Source organism: Lepus europaeus, chromosome 3 (assembly GCF_033115175.1).
Source record: "Lepus europaeus isolate LE1 chromosome 3, mLepTim1.pri, whole genome shotgun sequence".
Lineage (NCBI taxonomy): Eukaryota > Metazoa > Chordata > Mammalia > Lagomorpha > Leporidae > Lepus > Lepus europaeus.
Genome location: NC_084829.1, coordinates 159,353,132 through 159,371,668, shown reverse-complemented (window position 1 = coordinate 159,371,668; position 18,537 = coordinate 159,353,132). Strand labels below are relative to the sequence as shown.

Below are 18,537 nucleotides of genomic sequence, written 5' to 3'. Positions count from 1 at the left end.
CAAGTGGCTCCCGTGCAGCTGGACACCTTGGAGGGAGAGAGGACAGCCGCCCAGGGCATGGAGGGGCTCACTGCAGGGCCCTGGTGGGGGGTCCCTGGATTCAGTGGGGGGGCGAAAGCCATGAATTTCAAAGGGTCCTTGGCAAGTCATAAGACTAGCATGACCACACCCCCAATACCTGAACTTTGCTCAAGTTTCACGCGAAATCCAACAGGTCTCCGGGCTTCTTTTCAGTCTAAACTCATCTGGACCACTTCCCTTTTCCTAAACACACAGCTCAAGAAGCTTCCAAAGGAAAACTCCAAGTCATTCAAAAAACAAAGTTGCGCAAACAGTTTTGGAATGCCCAGGTCAGGAAATCTACGGGGACAAAAGGCTGCACGGTGGCCGAGGTGACAGAATGGGGGTGACCGCTCCTGGGCCAGGCATGACGCCACTTAAAATTAGACTTGGCGAAGGTCACACAACTAACTTGTGGGTGCATTGCGACCACTGAGCTGTCGCCTTCAGAGGGTCAAGTCTGTGGCACTTACATCTCAGTGTGGCTGGTTTTCAAAGCGGTGCTGGAGGAATGCCTACGCCAGGGTCGCACCCTGTGTCCCCTCTGAACGCCCCGGCCATCCCTGCATGGCTTGGCTGTCCCTTGATAACGTCTTCTCTCCCCCCAAAAACCTCAGAGCCCAGATGAGACACTCAACCCAGCCGCCTCACCCTGGGAGCCACACGGCAGGTTTCCAATGCCGTCAACACCGCACACTGACGGCTGCGGGGGCTCGGGCCAGGTCCATGGCTGGGCTGAGAAGCTGAAGCCAAGGCCGGGGACTCTGAGCCCCGCTGTGTCAGGCACCCCCAAGAAGCCGGCAGAGTGTCCCTGAGTGGCGGCCCAAGTGTGGTCACGTGGAGGGTCCAGGGTAAGAAGAGCCGACAGTGACAATGGCCCCAGCGGGGAGGTTTCCTGGGCAAGTCCGCGTTCCCTCAGCACAGGGAAGAAGATGGGGTTCGCGGGGGGCAGTCTCGGGTGCTCCCCGCCAGGGAGCCCACTGCTGTCGTCCCAGCGATGACTGCCGGGCCCTGGCAGCACGCCCGCCCCACGCCTGGGCTCTTTCCAGAGACAGAAGCCAAACACCGTGTGCTGGCCACAGCCTCGTACTTTCAGAAATCCCAGGAACGCTCTGCACGAGTCTCACGTGGCTGCACCCAGGGCCCCCCCAAAGGCCGGCCCTGCCACAGCCCCAGGGGGTCCCACAAACCCCCTGAAGCCCTCCATGAGAGTCGTGGCTCTCAGCAACATTCCCAAACCACGAACTTCAGGTGGGCCTCCAGTCATTCCACCCAGGGAGACGCCCTGGCTCACTTCCTCAGACCCCGGGCACTGCATCAGGGCCAGCAGCGAGCACCCACACGCTGCCCAGCCACGGACTAGAACCAGCGGGGCTGCTCTCCACAGGCGTGCACGCACACACACACACACGCATGCATTGTGTGCACTTCAGCAGCTCGGCTCCATACATGAAGCTCACAGGACAAGACAGGACACGGTGGCATGAGTACCACGTGAACCGGGACGCGGCGGGCTGTTTGGGAGAGGGCGGGTGCGCCATCTCACAAGCGGATAGCATTTTGGGGACCTACCTGAAGGCCTGGCTGCTCCCAAAACAGCGGGACGGAGCCTCTGACCTGGACGAAGGAGGACACGCCATCATCCATGTAGATCGTCTGCGGCACAGGGACACAAAGGAGAGGCGTCTTCAATGAAACTGAATGTCCTGGCCCGGTAACAGGATCCTGCGCCTGTGACCTGACACCAGCCAGAATGAAGGGCAGGCGGCGGCTCCGTGGCCAGCTCGGCTGGTGCAGCTCCCTGACCGCAGGCCGGCCAGCAGGGCCTGCTGGCTGCAGACGGCGCCCCAGGAGGGCGAGGATTCTCAGGGCGGGGCTCGATCTTACCCACCTCCCTTCAAAGCTTGAGACCCCGCTCTCCCCTCCCAATTCCCCCGTCACTCCGGGCATAGAAGCCATCACGCTCTGGGATTTAACAAGGATGTCCTTGGAGTGCTCTATTTTTACCTTGTCCGGCAGCTGGGCAGCAGAGAGCTATGGGAAGAGGACTGAATGAAATCAAATAAAGGCGCCGCGGCCGGAGGACCTCGCCGACTACGCGAGTCAGGCCTGCACTTGACAAAGTCAAGCAACTTGGACGCACGCTTGCTGCTGGCCCCGTGCCATGGTGTCGGCCACACACACACAACACTGTGTCCATGTCTCCCAGGGCACAGCCCCTGGTGGAAACAGATGACACTTACAAGTTAAAACTCCATCTCCTCCCCCACCCATGCAGCTATGCAGGCCACTGATGACGAAAGAGAGCAAGGAAGCTTCAAAAAAAAAAAGGCGGAGCACCTGCACTGCAGAGAAAGGCCCCAGCAGCTATCAGATGCCGGTCCCTTTATCTGTGCAACTGTACCCTGGCCTGGCAGGACCAGTCTGGGTGCTGCCGCGAGGCCTTTCCACGCCGTGGCAGCCTGTTCCCTTACAGGGTAGATTTCCACGCAGGCTGGATCCCGCTCAGATCACACATGCATTAGTAATTCTGCAGGGAGGGAAGGACTTGACCCTCAGCACCCTGCCTCCCTGGACCCCGGGAGCCTGGCATCTCTTGCTGTTGACCTGAAATTCCATCCTTTCGGCTCCAGGGGAAAAACAGCCCTGGATAAGAGCTTGCTGCGTCCAGATACTGACCAGCAGCACGTGTGGCGCCCTCGGTTACTCTGCTAACACAGCCAGGACGGAGCAGTGGGTGTGGCAACGTCGGCAGGTGCGGTGGCTACAGCTGCCCAGCACCATGACCCGGACAGCCCGGACTCCCGGGGAGGAAGCCCACTCAGCCAAGGCTTTTGTGTAAAGCAGCTCTCGACGCCTCCAGGGCCTGCTCTCCTCCTGCACTCTGACCCACACATGCCCAGCGCTGCTTCCGGCATTGCAGCAGGGCCTCGAGCCCGGGCTTGCCCAGCGCCTCCTGGACACGGGTGCTGGACAGGAAGCGCCAAGCACCACTCCCTCCTCCTCGTGGAATCTTCCAGTCTGGCCCCGCCCCGTGATCAGGGCCGCCTCCTTTGCTCCCAGGTGAGGGGTTTCCCTTCTGTGCGAGAGAAGCACATCCCAAGGACACCACCTTCGCAGAGGGCATGGGCGTCCCTGCGGGAGGTGGATGGAGATGGAGAGCCCAGGAGATGAGATCCCAGTGCTGCTGGGAGGAGCCCGGGCAGGCCAAAGTCCACTGCCCCACTCACTGGCCAGCCCTGCCCCCCCCCCCCCGCCTGTGCCTCTGACGTCACCTGGGGCACAGAGAGCAGAGGCGGAGCGTGAGCCCAGCCAAGAGGCACTCGGAAGGCACAGCTGCTTCCTCTCCGTGCAGAGGCCATGCCGGCCCTGTGCGTGTGGGCGAGGCCACTGGAGGTTACAGAGGTGGGGACAGAATGCTGGACGCAGCAGGCAGAGCGGCAGGGCCTGAGACAAGAGCCTTCAGGGAGGAGGGCGCCTTGGTGCCGGCGCCAACACTCAGCGAGGCCAGGCCAGGCGGGCAGCCCCGGACCTGCGGCCACCAGGGCCACCCTGAGCAGCTCCTTTCATGCGCGGTGACAGCAGAAACTCGATGCCACAGAGAAGGGACAGGGCAGGAAAAGCCACGGCCGGGTGCGCTTCCTCCTTGGGGGCCTTCCGTGGGGCTCTTTTCCCTCTGTGCGGTCTACACAGCAAGCTGCCCAAGTCTGCACTCTGGTGCCAGGCACAGGTGCCCTAACCTCCCACGCAGCTGATGGCCTCATCCTCTACAGCCAAATGTCGGCCTGGCATCCTGTTCTTGTGACCCACGGAGGGACGTTTGGGTTTTGTTTTCCTTCGGTGAGTCACCTGCAGAGGGCACCCGCCTGGTCTGACTCAGAGCCGAGAAGACCCCCGGTTTCCTCCCAGGATCCTGGGACACCACGTGCATGCACACACAGCTACACAACACACACACACATGCCTATGCAACACGCAAACACACCAACCGCACGCATGCCTACTGAGACACACAATCCTACATGACCACACAACGCACACGCACGGATGTGACACAACACCGCCGGCGCACACCTACAGCTGCCCCTAGGACAAAAGTGGAGGGCGGCACAGGCTCCGCCCTTCCCTGGCTGGGAGAATGAATTCACGAGAAGCCAAGGTGCCTGTCCAGAGTCCCCGCCCCGGCGAGCCCATCTGTCCTGTGTGTAGTTCCTGCACTGGACAGAGGACGCCTGCATGGACGGCCTGACCAGGGCCTCCATTGGAGATGCTTCCTTCCCTGGCAGTGCCCGGGCAGTGGTGGCTGCCAGGCCACACCACAGGGGCTGCACTGCCTCCCCCCAGCATGCCCCAGCGGGCCCCAGGGGCTGCCACTTCCAATGCCAGGCCAGGAGGGGGCAGCTCACACTACCTGCTCTGTCCACTGGGATCTCAAGGTCTCAGGGAGCCACGCACAACCAGACATGTGTGTGAGAGCACACTCGGCCCCACGCACCATCCTGACCCGGGGCATCCACAATCACAGCCCTGTAAACTCAAGAGAAGAGGCCGGGCCGGGCCCCAGCAGCTCAAGTAGCTGCCGAGGGGTCGCAGGGCAGGCCCGCCCCTTGCTCCCAGGGCAGGCAGGCATCGCCTGGCTCAGCACAGACCGCAGGCTGCGCACAGCTTCCTCCCACCGCCTCCAGCCCCTGGCCCAGCAGCACAAGCGCCTTCAGCAGCAGATGGCCAGGGAGCAGGGTTATGCAGCAAGCAGAGTCCCCTGGAAGTTTCCGTCTTCAAAGAATCAAACCAAAGACCTGGATCCAGCCGGTGCACCCCCATCACAGCAGAGCGCCCGTTGTGGGGGTGCAGAGACAGAGTGAGAGGTCCCCCGGGCTGCATCCCCGGGGAGCCACAGGAGCGCCTTATTCTCCTGGGGACTGTCGCCTCCCTTCACCTCTCCCTGCCGCTCCTGCCTCTGCTGCTTTAGAAGAGGGCACGTGGCACCTACATTCAGAACCACCTGGAGCGAGCTCCGGGCAGGCGGATGTCCCCGGGCGCCCCCTGCTTCCCTTCCTCCCGCTGGGTCTCCCTTGGCGGGCAGCCAGCCGCTGAGGCCCGGCCTGGACAGCAGCGAGGGCTGCACCCTGTGTCCCGCCCGCCCCGGGGCGGAGTCTGGCAGCAGCCGTCACAGTCAGACCCTGCTTCCCGGTCCCTGGCAGTGCAAGCAAGGCTCAGGCCTGGGGGTGCCGCCCTCCTGCCCCGGGGGGGTCACCTTCTCCCCCCACATCCTGGTGGTGAGCAGGCTGGGGCTGTCGGACAGCACGAGTGGCCTGGGCTCTACTCCGCAGCGGGCGTGTCAAGGCGGCCTGAAACCTGCATGCCCCACACAGACAGCCTTGGGGGCGAGGCCATGAGCCTGTGTCCAGCCACGCGGCTGCTGGAAACAGGCTTCTGTCTCACTCCCTGAGCGTCCACAGCTGCCTGCTCCCCTGGGGGGGACAGCAGATGGTGGTGTTGGGCTGCCTGTCAACAGCTGTGGCTCCAGGGACAGAGGCGGGGGGGGAACCAGACAGAAAGCAACACTGTCCGGCCCAGAGGCAGAAAAAGGGGCAAAAACCAGGAGCGAGGACGACCGTGAAGGCTTGCAGGAGCCGAGAAATCCCTGCCCACCCCAACCATGGACAAGGAAGGGCAGTGGGGGCCGCTCGGCGCAGGGGCTGCTGGGGTCTGAACATGATGCACCCTCGGGAACCCACGCTGAAATCGAGTCCCCACTTTGAGACACTAAGAGGTGGGGCCTGTCCTGAAGCCACCCGTGCTACCAGTGGCTTGCTGAGCTCTCTCGAGAGCGGCCTGGCCCCTGAGCACGCCTGTCTCTCACCACGTGAACACAGGAGGGACACGCATCACCCAGCACGCAAGCGGAAGCACCCAGAGCAGAGACCCAGCCCTACTCCGCGGGAACGCTGGTGCGCGTGCAGGAAATGAGAGCGGAGCCGGCAGGGGCGTGTCCGTGGGGCTCACTGTACCGCACGGACAGCACCGGGCAGCGGCAGCAGGCCGGGCCCTCGCTAGGGGCCAAGCGAGATGTGGTGTGGGCCTGCGGGATGGGACCTCCCTTGGAAGCAGGTCGTATGGCGCAGGGCAACCGAAGAAAGAGTGGGCGGGCGGACACACACACACACACAAGAGCGGGCGGACACACACACACACAGAAGAGCAGGCGGACACACACACACACACACAAGAGCAGGCGGACACACACACACACAAGAGCGGGCGGACACACACACACACACACAGAAGAGCTGGCGGACACACACAAGAGCGGGCGGACACACACACACAGAGAAGAGCAGGCAGACACACACACAGAAGAGCGGGCGGACACACACACACACACAGAAGAGCTGGCGGACACACACACACACACACAAGAGCAGGCGGACACACACACACAAAGCGGGCGGACACACACACACAAGCGGGCGGACACACAGAAGAGCAGGCAGACACACACACACACACAGAAGAGCAGGAGGACACACACACACACACACACAAGAGCAGGCGGACACACACACACACACAAGAGCGGGCGGACACACACACACACACAGAAGAGCGGGCGGACACACACACACACAAGAGCAGGCGGACACACACACACACAGAAGAGCGGGCGGACACACACACACACACAAGAGCGGGCGGACACACACACACACACAAGAGCGGGCGGACACACACACACACACAAGAGCGGGCGGACACACACACACACGAGCGGGCGGACACACACACACACAGAGAAGAGCAGACGGACACACACACACACACAAGAGCGGGCAGACACACACACACACAAGAGCGGGCGGACACACACACACACACACACGAGCAGGCGGACACACACACACAGAGAAGAGCAGACGGACACACACACACACACACAAGAGCGGGCGGACACACACACACACACAAGAGCGGGCGGACACACACACACACAAGAGCGGGCGGACACACACACACACAAGAGCGGGCGGACACACACACACACACAAGAGCGGGCGGACACACACACACACACAAGAGCGGGCGGACACACACACACACACAAGAGCGGGCGGACACACACACACACACAAGAGCAGGCGGACACACACACACACAAGAGCGGGCGGACACACACACACACAGAAGAGCGGGCGGACACACACACACACAAGAGTGGGCGGACACACATACACACACACACACACATGGAGGACAGGCCATGTGAAGACGGGGCAGAGACTGGGCTGAGGCTGCCGTGAGCCTGGTGACACCTGGGCCACCGAGCCGGAAGAGGCAAGGAAGGGTCTCCCTGGAGGGGCTTCGAAGGGCCCCTGGCCCTGCCCGACACCCTGGTTTCAAAGGTCCGGCCTCCAGGGCTGAGAGAACAGGTGCCTGTTGTTCCCAGCCGGCTGGGTTGTGGCTTCATGACGACAGCCCCAGGACACCCGCACGCTCGGCGGTCACTCACTCCGCACTGAGACACCCTGGCTTTTCAGAAAGGACTGGGAGCGGAGCGCTTACTCTAACACCGGGTCGAGGTCCAAAATCCACCAACACCAGGACCACGTAAGGGCTTCTTTGCCCAGTGGCTGGCCGGGGCTGGACGCAGAGCGAGGCAGGGGCCCTCTGGGGCTGCCCAGGGCCCCTAGGCTCCCGGTGCATCACAAGTTCACGGTCCCTGGCACGTGATTCTGGCACTGTCAGCCCCTGTTCCTGGCGCAGCACCCAGGCCGCGGCAGGTGGCAGACAACAAGCACTTCTTTCTGGGAAGGGAATGGTAGGAAGGCTCGTAACTCAGGGCGAAAATGATGACAGAAACGGGGCCAGGAAGGGGTGCCTAGGGGCAAAGTGAAGTGGCTGTCAGCAAGCAGGCCTGAGGAGGAAAACGAAACAGCCTCTGCTTGGGGGCTACAAGCCCCCCACCACCATCCTGTTCCACCAGATGTTCCCTGAACAGCCTCATCCACGCCCGGGGGAGCAGCCACCGAGCAGCCATGAGCAGGCAAGTGCACCTGCAGCTCCTGTTCCAGTGCCTTTCCTGGGAGCGCCGGATCCCAGCGCAGGTGCTCAGATCTGGGCCGAACCGAACAGGCGAAGTCCTCACAGGTGCACCCGTGACAGCAGCAGAGGGGCCTGCAAAGCTGCCCTCCCTGAACACGCAGGGGTGAAGCTCGCCACCCCCAGAAAGGCCGCGCGTGGGCCTTCCCTCTCTCGGAATTCACTCCACCTGCTGTCCCACCGAGGGGCAGAGTCCTGGAGGCCACAAGTTAGAGGACAAAACTCAGAGCTGTGAGGCAGCATCTCTGGGGACGAGGGAGGAAGCAGCTGGCTCTCCCTGGAAGGGCTGACAGCTACGGCAGCTCAGCAGGCAGACCCACTCCCAGGCGCTCCCCCTCGCCTCCTGGATAAAGCTTTGGTTGGTTTAAAAGTTAAAAATTTCGGTTTCTTTTCTGGTCCTCCTGTTGCATTGGTCCGCCTATTTCTGGACCCAGAAGATGTTCAAAACCCTACTGGTTCGTCTGCCAGCTGTGGCTCCATGGGTGGACTCTCACCCCTACACGGCAAAAATCTCCCCATTCCGTTCAGCTAAAAATACGCCGGGGAGCAACACGGTCCCGGCGTGAGATGTGAACCCAGCAAGGTGCGCTGTTAAAACCAGGGACTGTTTTCCGGCAAAACCCTCGACAAGCACACCTGCTGTTCCCCCGTGCCCACCCCAGGGGGCAGCCGTGCTCGGGAACCACGTGGGCAGACGGCAAACACGTCTGCAGGAGCTGCACCCACTCTGAACCACTCTGCGCCACATTCGGGCCTGGGTACCCACCTGCTCTGTCTCCACAAAGTTGGACACGTGGCCATCGTCGTTCACGCCACGGATGTGGAAGCGGGCGCCGGCGCGTTCGCAGCCGATGCGGGAGATGAGGCAGGCCTTGGCCTGCTTGTGCGACGCGTACACGGTGCGGACGGTCACCACCCCGCAGATGACCTTCAGCAGCCAGTCACAGCAGCTCACCTGGTGCTGCCGCAGGGGCACGTGCAGCCGCTGGTTCCTACGGGACAGTGCCACGGTCACCCGTCACTGGCTGGCTGCCAGGAAACGCGGCCCCAAGTGAGTACAGATGAGGCACCCAAGGGTGTGGGCCCCGATGGCCAGTCCAGCACAAGGTAAGTGCATGTGTGGCCCAGGGGGCCACATCTGCTGGGGGGTCCCCAAACTTCAGGGACGTGGGGAGGAGGGGGGCAAGGAGTCCGCTCCCAGGGCCCCCAGCAGATCGGCAGGGTCGGCAGACGGGAGCAGAGGACCGACTTTGTGCCTCTCCAGTATTTCAAAGGCGTCTCTGCTTAGACCGTGAGCTCCACGTTTTAAAATCCCAAACCTGCCGATCAAAGCATGTTATGGTTTGTGAGTAAATAATGTCACGGTAAATGATAAAGTGGCAAATTATATAACTAAGCACATTAAATACATGAATACTTCTTTAAATTATATACGAGGGTCTACAGAAAGTTCATGGAAGGCTGGCACTGTGGTGTAACGGGATAAGTGTGATACTGGCACTTCATATGGGCCTTGGTTATTGTCCTGGCTGCTCCACTTCTTTTTTTTTTTTTTTTTTAGATTTATTTATTTATTTGAAAGGCAGAGTTAGAGAGAGGCAGAGGCAGAGAAAGAGAGAGGTCTTCCATCTGCTGGTTCACTCCCCAGATGGCTGTAATGGCTGGAGCTCTGCCGATCCGAAGCCAGGAGCCAGGAGCTTCCTCCAGGTCTCCCACATGGGTACAGGAGCCCAAGGACTTGGGCTATCTTCCACTGCTTTCTCAGGCCACAGCAGAGAGCTGGATGGGAAGTAGAACAGCTGGGACTCAAACTGGTGCTCATATGGGATGCCAGCACTGCAGGTAGTGGCTTTACCTGCTACGCCACAGCGGCGGCCCCAGCTGCTCCACTTCTGATCCAGCTCCCTGCTAATCCTTCTGGGAAAGTAGCAGAAGACAGCCCAAGTCCTTGGGCCCCTGCACCCATGTGGGAGACCCTGGATGGAGTTCCAGGCTTCTGGCTGCGGTCCTGGCTGTTGTACCCCTTGAGGGGGTGAACCAGTGGACGGAAGATCTCTCTGCTTCTCCTTCTCTGTCACTCTGTCTTTCAAATAAATAATCTTTTTTTAAAAAGTTCATGGAAATATGTAGTATGAAAAAACTGCAGATTTCCAAATTCTTTGCACCCAACTTTTCCTTAAATTCTGTTTTCCATGAAAAGTTTGAAGTGCCTTCATTCACATGCCCTGAGGTGAATATGGTGAGAGCATTATGAAACAGTCCAAAACCAACTTAAGAGAATGAAATGGAGGGGCTGGTATGTGGCATAATGGGTAAAGCCGCCACCAGCAGTGCCGGCATCCCATGTGGGCACCGGTTCTAGTCCCAGCTGCTCCACTTCCAATCCAGCTCTCTGCTATGGCCTGGGAAAGCAGTGGAGGATGGCCCAAGTGCTTGGGACCTGCACCCGCGTGGGAGACCCGGAAGAAGCTCCTGGCTTTGGATCGGCGCAGTTCCAGCCGTTGTGGCCAATTGGGGAATGAACCAGAGGATGGAAGACCTCTCTCTCCTCTCTCTGCCTCTCCTCTCTGTGTAACTCTGCCTTTCAAGTAAATAAGTAAATCTTTAAAAAAATGAAATGGAAATAAAACTCAGGGGCAGGCACTTGGCGCAGTGGCTAAGACACTGTTTGGGATGCCCACGCCCCTGTCAGAGTGTTCGGGGTGGAGTCCGGGCTGTTTCCTAGTCCAGCTCTCTGCAACGCACACCCTGGTGGACAGCAGGTGCTGGCTCAAGTCCTTGGGTCCCTGCCACGCAGACTGCATTCCCAGCTCCTGCTTTGGCCTGGCCCAGCCCTCAGCTCTGCAGGCATCTGGGGAGTGAAGTAGCAGATGGAACGTATCTGCCTTCCAAATAAACTGAAAATAACTTAAAAAAAAAAAAAAGAGCTGGTTTTTAAGAAATAAAATTAGCTTAAAAAAGGAAAACTATACAAAAGTTCCGGTACTTCCTCCCCCTGCCCAGGGGACTGGTCTGCGCCCTGGATTCCAGGGTTGGGAGTATGAGCACCCCCAACATTGGTCAGGGCGCCGAGAACAGTCTATTGCCTGGGGATGGGTGAGCCCCTGCACCCCTAGAATGAGCCCACATGCAAGGTCCTATGGGAAATCCCACTTTACAGGTGAGGAAACTGAGGCATGGAGATGTGAGAGGCTTGCCCAAGGTCACGAAGCCGGAGCTCTGCACATTGCACCTGTCCTGTGGAAGCCCTACTTTCACAGTGGCACCTCCCTGCACCCAGGGGACCGGAGCGGTGCATTGTGAGGCCTGTCACCAGGAGAGACTTCCAGGGAGGCGGCGAATCTGGGTCACAGTGCCCTACTTGTTTAAAAAAGGCCCCTGGACCCACGCCCTTCAGCCTTCCTCAAAGACAGCAGCAATTCCTCACTGCTGGAGATCCCTGCTGTGAGCGCCCAGTGCAGGTGGATCTGGGCGGGGGAGGGGGGCCTCTGCAGGCTCCCAGCTCCCTCTGTGGCCAGCTGCCCCCAACCATGACCACGGCCACTTTCGCCCCACAGGGAGCCCCACTGCTGCTTTGAGCATCACTCTAGAAGCCACGCCCTCACTCCCGAATCGCTCGGCAAACCATGGATACTGAAAACTGCGTGTGACCAGGGCGGGCCTCCAAAGACTCTGGAGTGTGCCAGACACACAGCCACGCCTGCTGTCACCAGGAGGAAGCGGAAGAAGCCTTTGCCCAAGGGACAACCTGCGGTGAGCCCTGGTCCTGGTGACACCAGCCTGACCCCGTAGGAGGACAGCTCACGCCCAGCAGGAAGAGACCGACTGTATTCAAGAGCTCCGTGTCACTTGCTGTGCCGGGAAGCAGTTGTCAGCACGCCTGATCAGACCCCAAAGACAACAACCAGGTCACCTGAGCGGCCCTTACCCACAGCCCCGGGGAAGTGCTGACCCCTGCTGACTCCAGACCTGTGCCCTGTGGCCGGTTCTGTGGGCTCCGCCCCAGCCCAAACGCCACACCCCAGAACGGATCACCTCCTGGCAGCCCAGCCACCGCCTTCCTGCTCCCCAACTCGGATCCGATCTGGAGCTCATTCCCTTTCCGCCTCCAGCTCAGGAGGGACAGCGGAGCCACCTCCCACGCTTTCCCAGGGACCTCACCCCGCTGAGGGCACGCGCCTCTGTTCACCAGAGTCCCTGTTCCAAACGGCTTCAGGAGCTCAGCCCCTCTGCCCCGAAGCTCCAGCTGCCCTGGGAGGAGGGGTCGGGTCTGTCCTGCAGTGGGGCCGGAGTCGCACTGGTCCCTGCGACAAGGGACAGGCAACCCACATCGAGGCTCAGCCGTGGTCTGCAAACTGGCAGCCCGCGCACCTAGTTAGGAAGGGAAACGGGGAGGAATCTCGGGCCCTGCGAGAGCTGCTGGAGCAGAAACGGCATCTCATGAGGGCACCAGGAGACTCGGCTCTGAGCACCTGCGGCCCCAGCCTCAGCAACAGCAGAGAACCGAGTTGGGGGGAGGGCACTGCAGGAGCCAGGGAGTCTCCCTGACCAGCAAAAGTCGGGAACTGACAGGTGAGCGGGCCCAAGGCTCCCCGGAAAGAATCCGCGCCCCAGGATGGATTCCACGACAGCCCTGGGTGGGCCAAGGGAGGCAGGTGCCCGGGAGAGGTACGAATCGGCTTTGTGCCAATTGGCCCTGTGCCAGGGCTGGGGGAATTCACGTGGCTTCTTTTAGGGGCGTGGCAGGCTAAGCTGCTGACCAAGACCCTGCAACCCATATCAGAGAGCCTGGGATGAGGTCCCTCTGCTCTGATCCAGCCACCCGCTAATGGGAAAGAGGATGGCACTCCTGGCTCCTGGTTCCAGCTGGGCCCAGTCTGCTACTGCAGCCATGTGGGGAATGGACCAGCAGACAGAAGAGCTCTCTCTCTCTCTCTGTCACTTTGTCAGAGTTTCACTCCTCTTTCAAATCAATAAAACTGTGTTTTGTTTTTTTTTTAGACAGGCAGAGTGGACAGTGAGAGAGAGATACAGAGAAAAAGGTCTTCCTTTTGCCGTTGGTTCACCCTCCAATGGCCGCCGTGGCTGGCGCACTGCAGCCAGCGCACCGCGCTGATCCAATGGCAGGAGCCAGGTGCTTCTCCTGGTTTCCCATGGGGTGCAGGGCCCAAGGACTTGGGCCATCCTCCACTGCACTCCCTGGCCACAGCAGAGAGCTGGCCTGGAAGAGGGGCAACCGGGACAGAATCCGGAGCCCCGACCGGGACTAGAACCTGGTGTGCCGGCGCCGCGAGGCGGAGGATTAGCCTGTTGAGCCACGGCGCCGGCCAATAAAACTGTTTTTCTATGCAGAACGCGAAAGCCCAGTGTTACGGAGCGTTTGTACTTCCATCACTTTGACCCCCAGCCGGGCTGTCACACACCCAGGTGCGCACGTGGGATAGCAGCATGATTGACAAGCAGCCCGGGCACCGTCCTGCACCCCCAGTGCCCCGCCCTCACCTGGGACTGGCAGGCCATGGGCACGGGACCCCGGATGAGGGAAAGCACAGGCCCCCGAGGGGAGGGGACCCGGAGCTCTCACCAGAAGAAGGAGTCGCCGCAGTCGGCGCTGTCCTCGCCCTGCCTCTGCGCCCGCACCGTCAGGTCGAAGCGCGAGCCCTCGTTGGGCCAGGCGAAGTAGAAGATCCCTGAGCTGAGGATCTTCCGCAGGGCGCTCAGCCGCTCCTCCTCCTTGGCCTCCTCCTGCAGCGGGTAGAAGTCGATGGCGGTGATTTTGTAGATTTCGGCTTCTGGAATCCTGCCCACCGACGTGCAGCCGGTCACCAGCACCAGGAAGCTCAGGCGGGTGCCACCTGCAAGAAGTCAGACGGGAGAGCTCCAGCAGCCCCCCTGCCTTGGGCTCACCTTCCACCCAGGGGCTCTGTCCTGCCCCAGCCTGGCTCACGGAGGGGCCCCTGCAGGCAGCTGGCACACCTGGCAGCGCCTTGGAAGGGCAGGACAGCAATCTAGGGGACAGGACAGCAATCTAGGGGCCAGCCCGCGAGGGTCTGCGAGCCCCTCCCCCATGTGCACCCCGCCCTGTCACGCAGACCCCACTCCACATGGACCTCCCCTGCTCAGATCCTTCCATGGCTCCCTCCCACCCAGAGAGCTGAACCGGAAACTCCACCGGCTCCCAGTCATCCCCTGTCCCCGCCCACGTGGGGATGGATACCCTCCAGCCAGCTGTGCAGATGCGCTAGTCGCCCTCACACCCTTGCCCGAGACTGTCCCCAGCCTGGGACAGCCAGCAGGGCCTCGGGGACCTTCCTGCCCCCCTCCCAGCCCGTCTTTGTGGCCCCAGGTTCTGTCTTCTAGGACAGCACGAGGCTTACCCACGCGTTCTGTCGGAGCAGCCCCATCTCCCCCACTTTGCCTCCCCATCCCTTGGGAGCAGTTGAGCAACACCTCCTCCAAGAAGCCTTCGAGACACAGGCAGGTGCCCCCTCCTTGTGCCTCATCGTCGGCATGTGTCACACACAAGCTCATGACCCCCTCCCCCATCGTGTCTCCGTGGATAGAGCTCCTCAGGGTGGGGGCTGTCTCATGGCCGTCTCCCCAAAGGAGGGCACTCCCCAAATCAGTCCCTGACCCAAACCTCTGCTGACCCTGCTGCCAGGGGACACAGGTGCCTGTCTCCAGGGACCCTGCCGTGCTGCTGTCAGCCACTCATTTCCTGTTCTGTACCCCTCCTCCATCACACACAAAGGTGATGGGTGGCTGGGGCAGGGTACGCTGAGGACACGGCCCAGGAGATAATCTGGGCAGGTTCGTGGCCTTGGGGAACCAGTCTGGTTCTGTCCCAAGCCACAGAGCTTTGAGGGATCGTCTCCCAGCAAGATCTACCCGAGGGGCTGGCACTGCGGCCTGTGACACTGGCATCCCATAGCACAGCACCTGTTTGAGCCCAGGCAGCTCCATTTCCAATCCAGCTTCCTGTTAATGTGCCTGGGAAAGTAGCAGAAGATGGCCCAAGTCCTTGGGCCCCTGGCACCCACATGGGAGACCCAGGTGGAGTTCCATCCTGCCTTCAGCCTGGCCCAGCCCCGAACATCATTTGGGGAGTGAATCAGTGGATGGATGATCGATCTCTCTGTCTCCTTTGCCTTCCAAAAATAAACAAAAACAACTGGTCACCCCAAGCGATATGGGTGGTTGTTCTGTACAGCGATGGTTTGTGAGGTTCCTGGAGGCCTGGGCACTGATGCCAGGTCCCAAACACAGCCTGTCCCCTGCTCACCTCCTCCCAGATTCCCTCCTCACCCTTCCCAGCGTGTGGCCAGGTAACGCCAGGCTTTCGTGAGTAAGAGGGCCACTGCTCACAGGGGCCCACAGGTGCACCACAGGGGTGGAGAGTGCGGGCAGGGCCAGGGTCTTGGCTACATCAGACCTCCCGGCCACATTAAGAAACAAGCCACGTAAGAGAAGGGCAGTCACACTGGGGACAGCGACAGGGCGGGCTGAGTTCCCTAGGGAGGACAGGTGAGCTGGCGCAGGCGCTCAAGTTCCCCAGCGCCCAGTGTTCTCAGCATCAGCAAAAGCAGAGCCCCACGAAGTCCCCTGGAGGGGCCAAGGGCAGTCCCCATGAGGTCCCCAAGGGCCCTGAGGGCTGGGCTGGGGTGGGTTCGGGAGAGGCAGGCCCATCAGGAGTGGATTTCCAGCGCTGCACCCTCCCCAGGCTCTGTGGGGGGGGTGGGGGGCCAGGCCCCTGGCAGGCATCCCAGCTGCTTGGAAGACAGCTGGCATTTTGGGCGCAGGCAGCAGGGAAGGGCTGGGGGCGTGCCATGGCAGGGCTCTTCCAGCAAGGAGGAGAGGGGGGCGGACGGTGCCACCTGGGGGGGTTTGGGCTCCTGAGACCCAGGACAGGGGCAAGAGAGGTGCAGGTGGCTAAGCAGGCACCCCCACAGCAGCCAGTACTGAGGGAAGCACCCACCCACACCAGGCCCTGCCCACCTGTGTCGAGGGCGCTGACTTACTCACCCCTCCCTGCAACCCCAGAGGAGGTGCCGCCACTCTCCCATCTTCCTGGGAGGAAGGGTTGAGGAGCCTGCCCCAGGTCACAGGTCAGGGGCTGGGAGCCACACCCACTTTCTGGCTACACCGGTGGGGCAGGTGGCATCTGGCTCTGGAGCTGTTATCCCCAGACTGTTAGCAACACGGCTCCTGCAAGGCTGCTGTGGCCATCCCCCCCATGACTGTCCCCGCAGGGGCATGCGACCGTCTGTGACGCAGGTGTCGGGGTTTGCCCGGGGGGCCCACACTCTGCCTGGACTGAAGGCTTTCGGTCAGGCAGGCTTGCTGCCCCCTTAACAGAGCGTCACCCACCAGCAGCCCTGCTACTGACTGGGTGTGTCCACTGCCCAAACACACAGCTTCGGTCTGAGTTAGTCAACTCACTGCTTCCATGGAGCTCGCTATGGATCCAGTTGTAGGGGTTCCCACAGGCTGAGATTGGGGTGGCCGGGGAGACCCCACCGGCGAGGGCAGAGGGCCGGCCCCATGGACAGCCAGAGAGACACAGGGGGCCCTCTCCTCCTCTGATTCGGTAACAGGGCGCCACCCTGGCGATGGCACCCAATCCAGGTGGCTCCTGGAGGCTCCGCCTTCCGGCACTGGGATTGGATCAGGCCTCTGTCCGTATCACACCACCCATGGCCATCAAACCATGCGCGGAAACACGGGACTTTGGGGCTTGAGCCGCTGCTCTGGGGAGCCAAAGCCTGTTGGAACCATAAGGCAATCCTAAGCCCCGAGGTGACGGGAGGCACCAGCAGGGGAGGGGGGCTTTGGGAGGTGGCCGAGCCACACGCAGCACCGTGTCCTGCCAGAAGTTTCCATCGTTTAGGTGGCTGCACACCTCTTTTTCAGCATCTTCGCAGTCTTGACAGGGAAGCATGAAAGTGCTGGCCACCGGAGCCCAGCAGGGCCTCCGCGGCCACTTGGCGCTTCTCCTCTACCTCGCATAGGGGTCGCACGGGCAGGCGCCCCGCTGGCATATTTTCACACCCCTCCCCCGCCAGTCTGTCCCCATGTGACACAGTCCCAGGTCGGCACTGGGCTCTCCCAGTGCTTAGATGAGATTCTCTGAGCTATCACTGCAATTATTCTTTGCAGACAATTGGCCGAACAAGGCACACAATATCATGCAAACAGAGCAGTCCACAAACAACCTTTGACATCAAAAGCAGACGTGGGCCGGACAGGCACGAGTGTGGATGGGATGCATGCAGGCCGCAGGCCCCTCCTGCTGTCACCTTCATCCGCGTGGTCACCACGCACGCCTCGTTCACATTGAGGGGACCGGAAAGAGCTTTGTTACAGGAGCGGCACTGCGCTCTCCAAAGCCCCTCTGAGCTAGTGCTAAACAGACCCCAGCCACTCAGCCCCAGACCTGTGGTTGGTGCCGTCGGCCGGCACCCGGCTGAGGTGCTCAGTTTGTGGAAAGCAAACAACTGGATGTCCCGTGACCTGCACGTGACATGAGGGACGGTGACCATGGAGACTGGAGACCCGCCCCCTCCGTCACAGGGGCTCGAGCATGAGAAAGAGCTGAGGCTCTCCTAAGCATCTGCCCAGAACTCCCGGGTCTGCCTGAGGCCGCAGAGGGATGTGGGCCTGAGCCCCAGGCCCCCCGGTGCTGGCCACGGCCTCTCCCCCTCCTCCAGCCCCAACCCGCACTGGGCTTCCTCTCCCTTTCGACGCTGGCGTGACTCCATCCTCACCAACTTGTGCACCAGCCCTTTGGGGCACCCTGACTCCTGCAGGTTGAGCCTAGCCCCACACTGCTGGGGTGGGGGGGGTCATTGTCCCGGCCCCCTGCACCCACATGGCCCAGTCCCGTGTCTCCCTGTGGCAGGGCACGCAGCCTGCTGTGCTGGCTCACCCAGCTGCCTGGAGCCCCCCGCGCTCAGCTTCCCCGGCTCCACGGGGCACCCCGAGGTCAGCCATGTCAGCGTGCTCCCAGCAGAGCTCCCCTGGTCCCCAGAGAGCTGGTGGGGTCCGCCAGCTCCCCTCTGGGTCCGGGGACTGAAAACCTAAGTCCACTTGGAGGCTGCCTGAGGACACCTCCCTCCAGGACCTGAGCTGCCCTCCAGAGACCTCCCTCTGAGGCCACTGCCAGCCCGGGGGGAGCCACCAGGAGTCAGTGACCCAAAGCCAGCCTTCGCGGGCGGGCGGAGGGGGGCGCTCTGCAGGTCAAGCCCTCCCCCAGCCACCGAGGCAGGAACGGCAGAGCTGCGTGGGGTACAGGTGGGGAGTGCAAGCTCCTCCCAGCAGCTCCGCACGGCCACCATCCCAGGCCACACCTGACTCAACTCCCGTGGCAGGGCTGCCTGGCAC

At 61.4% G+C, this 18,537-nt stretch overlaps 1 protein-coding gene across 3 annotated transcripts in view; it reads right to left on the bottom strand.

Moving 5' to 3' along the window:
* The window catches only part of SYNJ2 (synaptojanin 2), an 89,598-nt gene that overhangs the window by 40,939 nt on the left and 30,122 nt on the right, over positions 1-18,537 (bottom strand). The window contains exons 1-4 of one of the 3 annotated variants that reach the window (XM_062186981.1): positions 15,097-15,287; positions 13,742-14,012; positions 8,924-9,149; positions 1,633-1,716 (exon numbers count right to left, since the gene is read on the bottom strand). In XM_062186981.1, the coding sequence (XP_062042965.1) occupies positions 1,633-1,716; positions 8,924-9,149; positions 13,742-14,012; positions 15,097-15,199 (684 nt within the window). In that variant the 5' untranslated portion in view covers positions 15,200-15,287. Of the gene's footprint in view, positions 1-1,632; positions 1,717-2,067; positions 2,090-8,923; positions 9,150-13,741; positions 14,013-15,096; positions 15,288-18,537 lie in introns of those variants that run through there. The other 2 variants (XM_062186979.1, XM_062186982.1) reach the window with 2 other exon arrangements.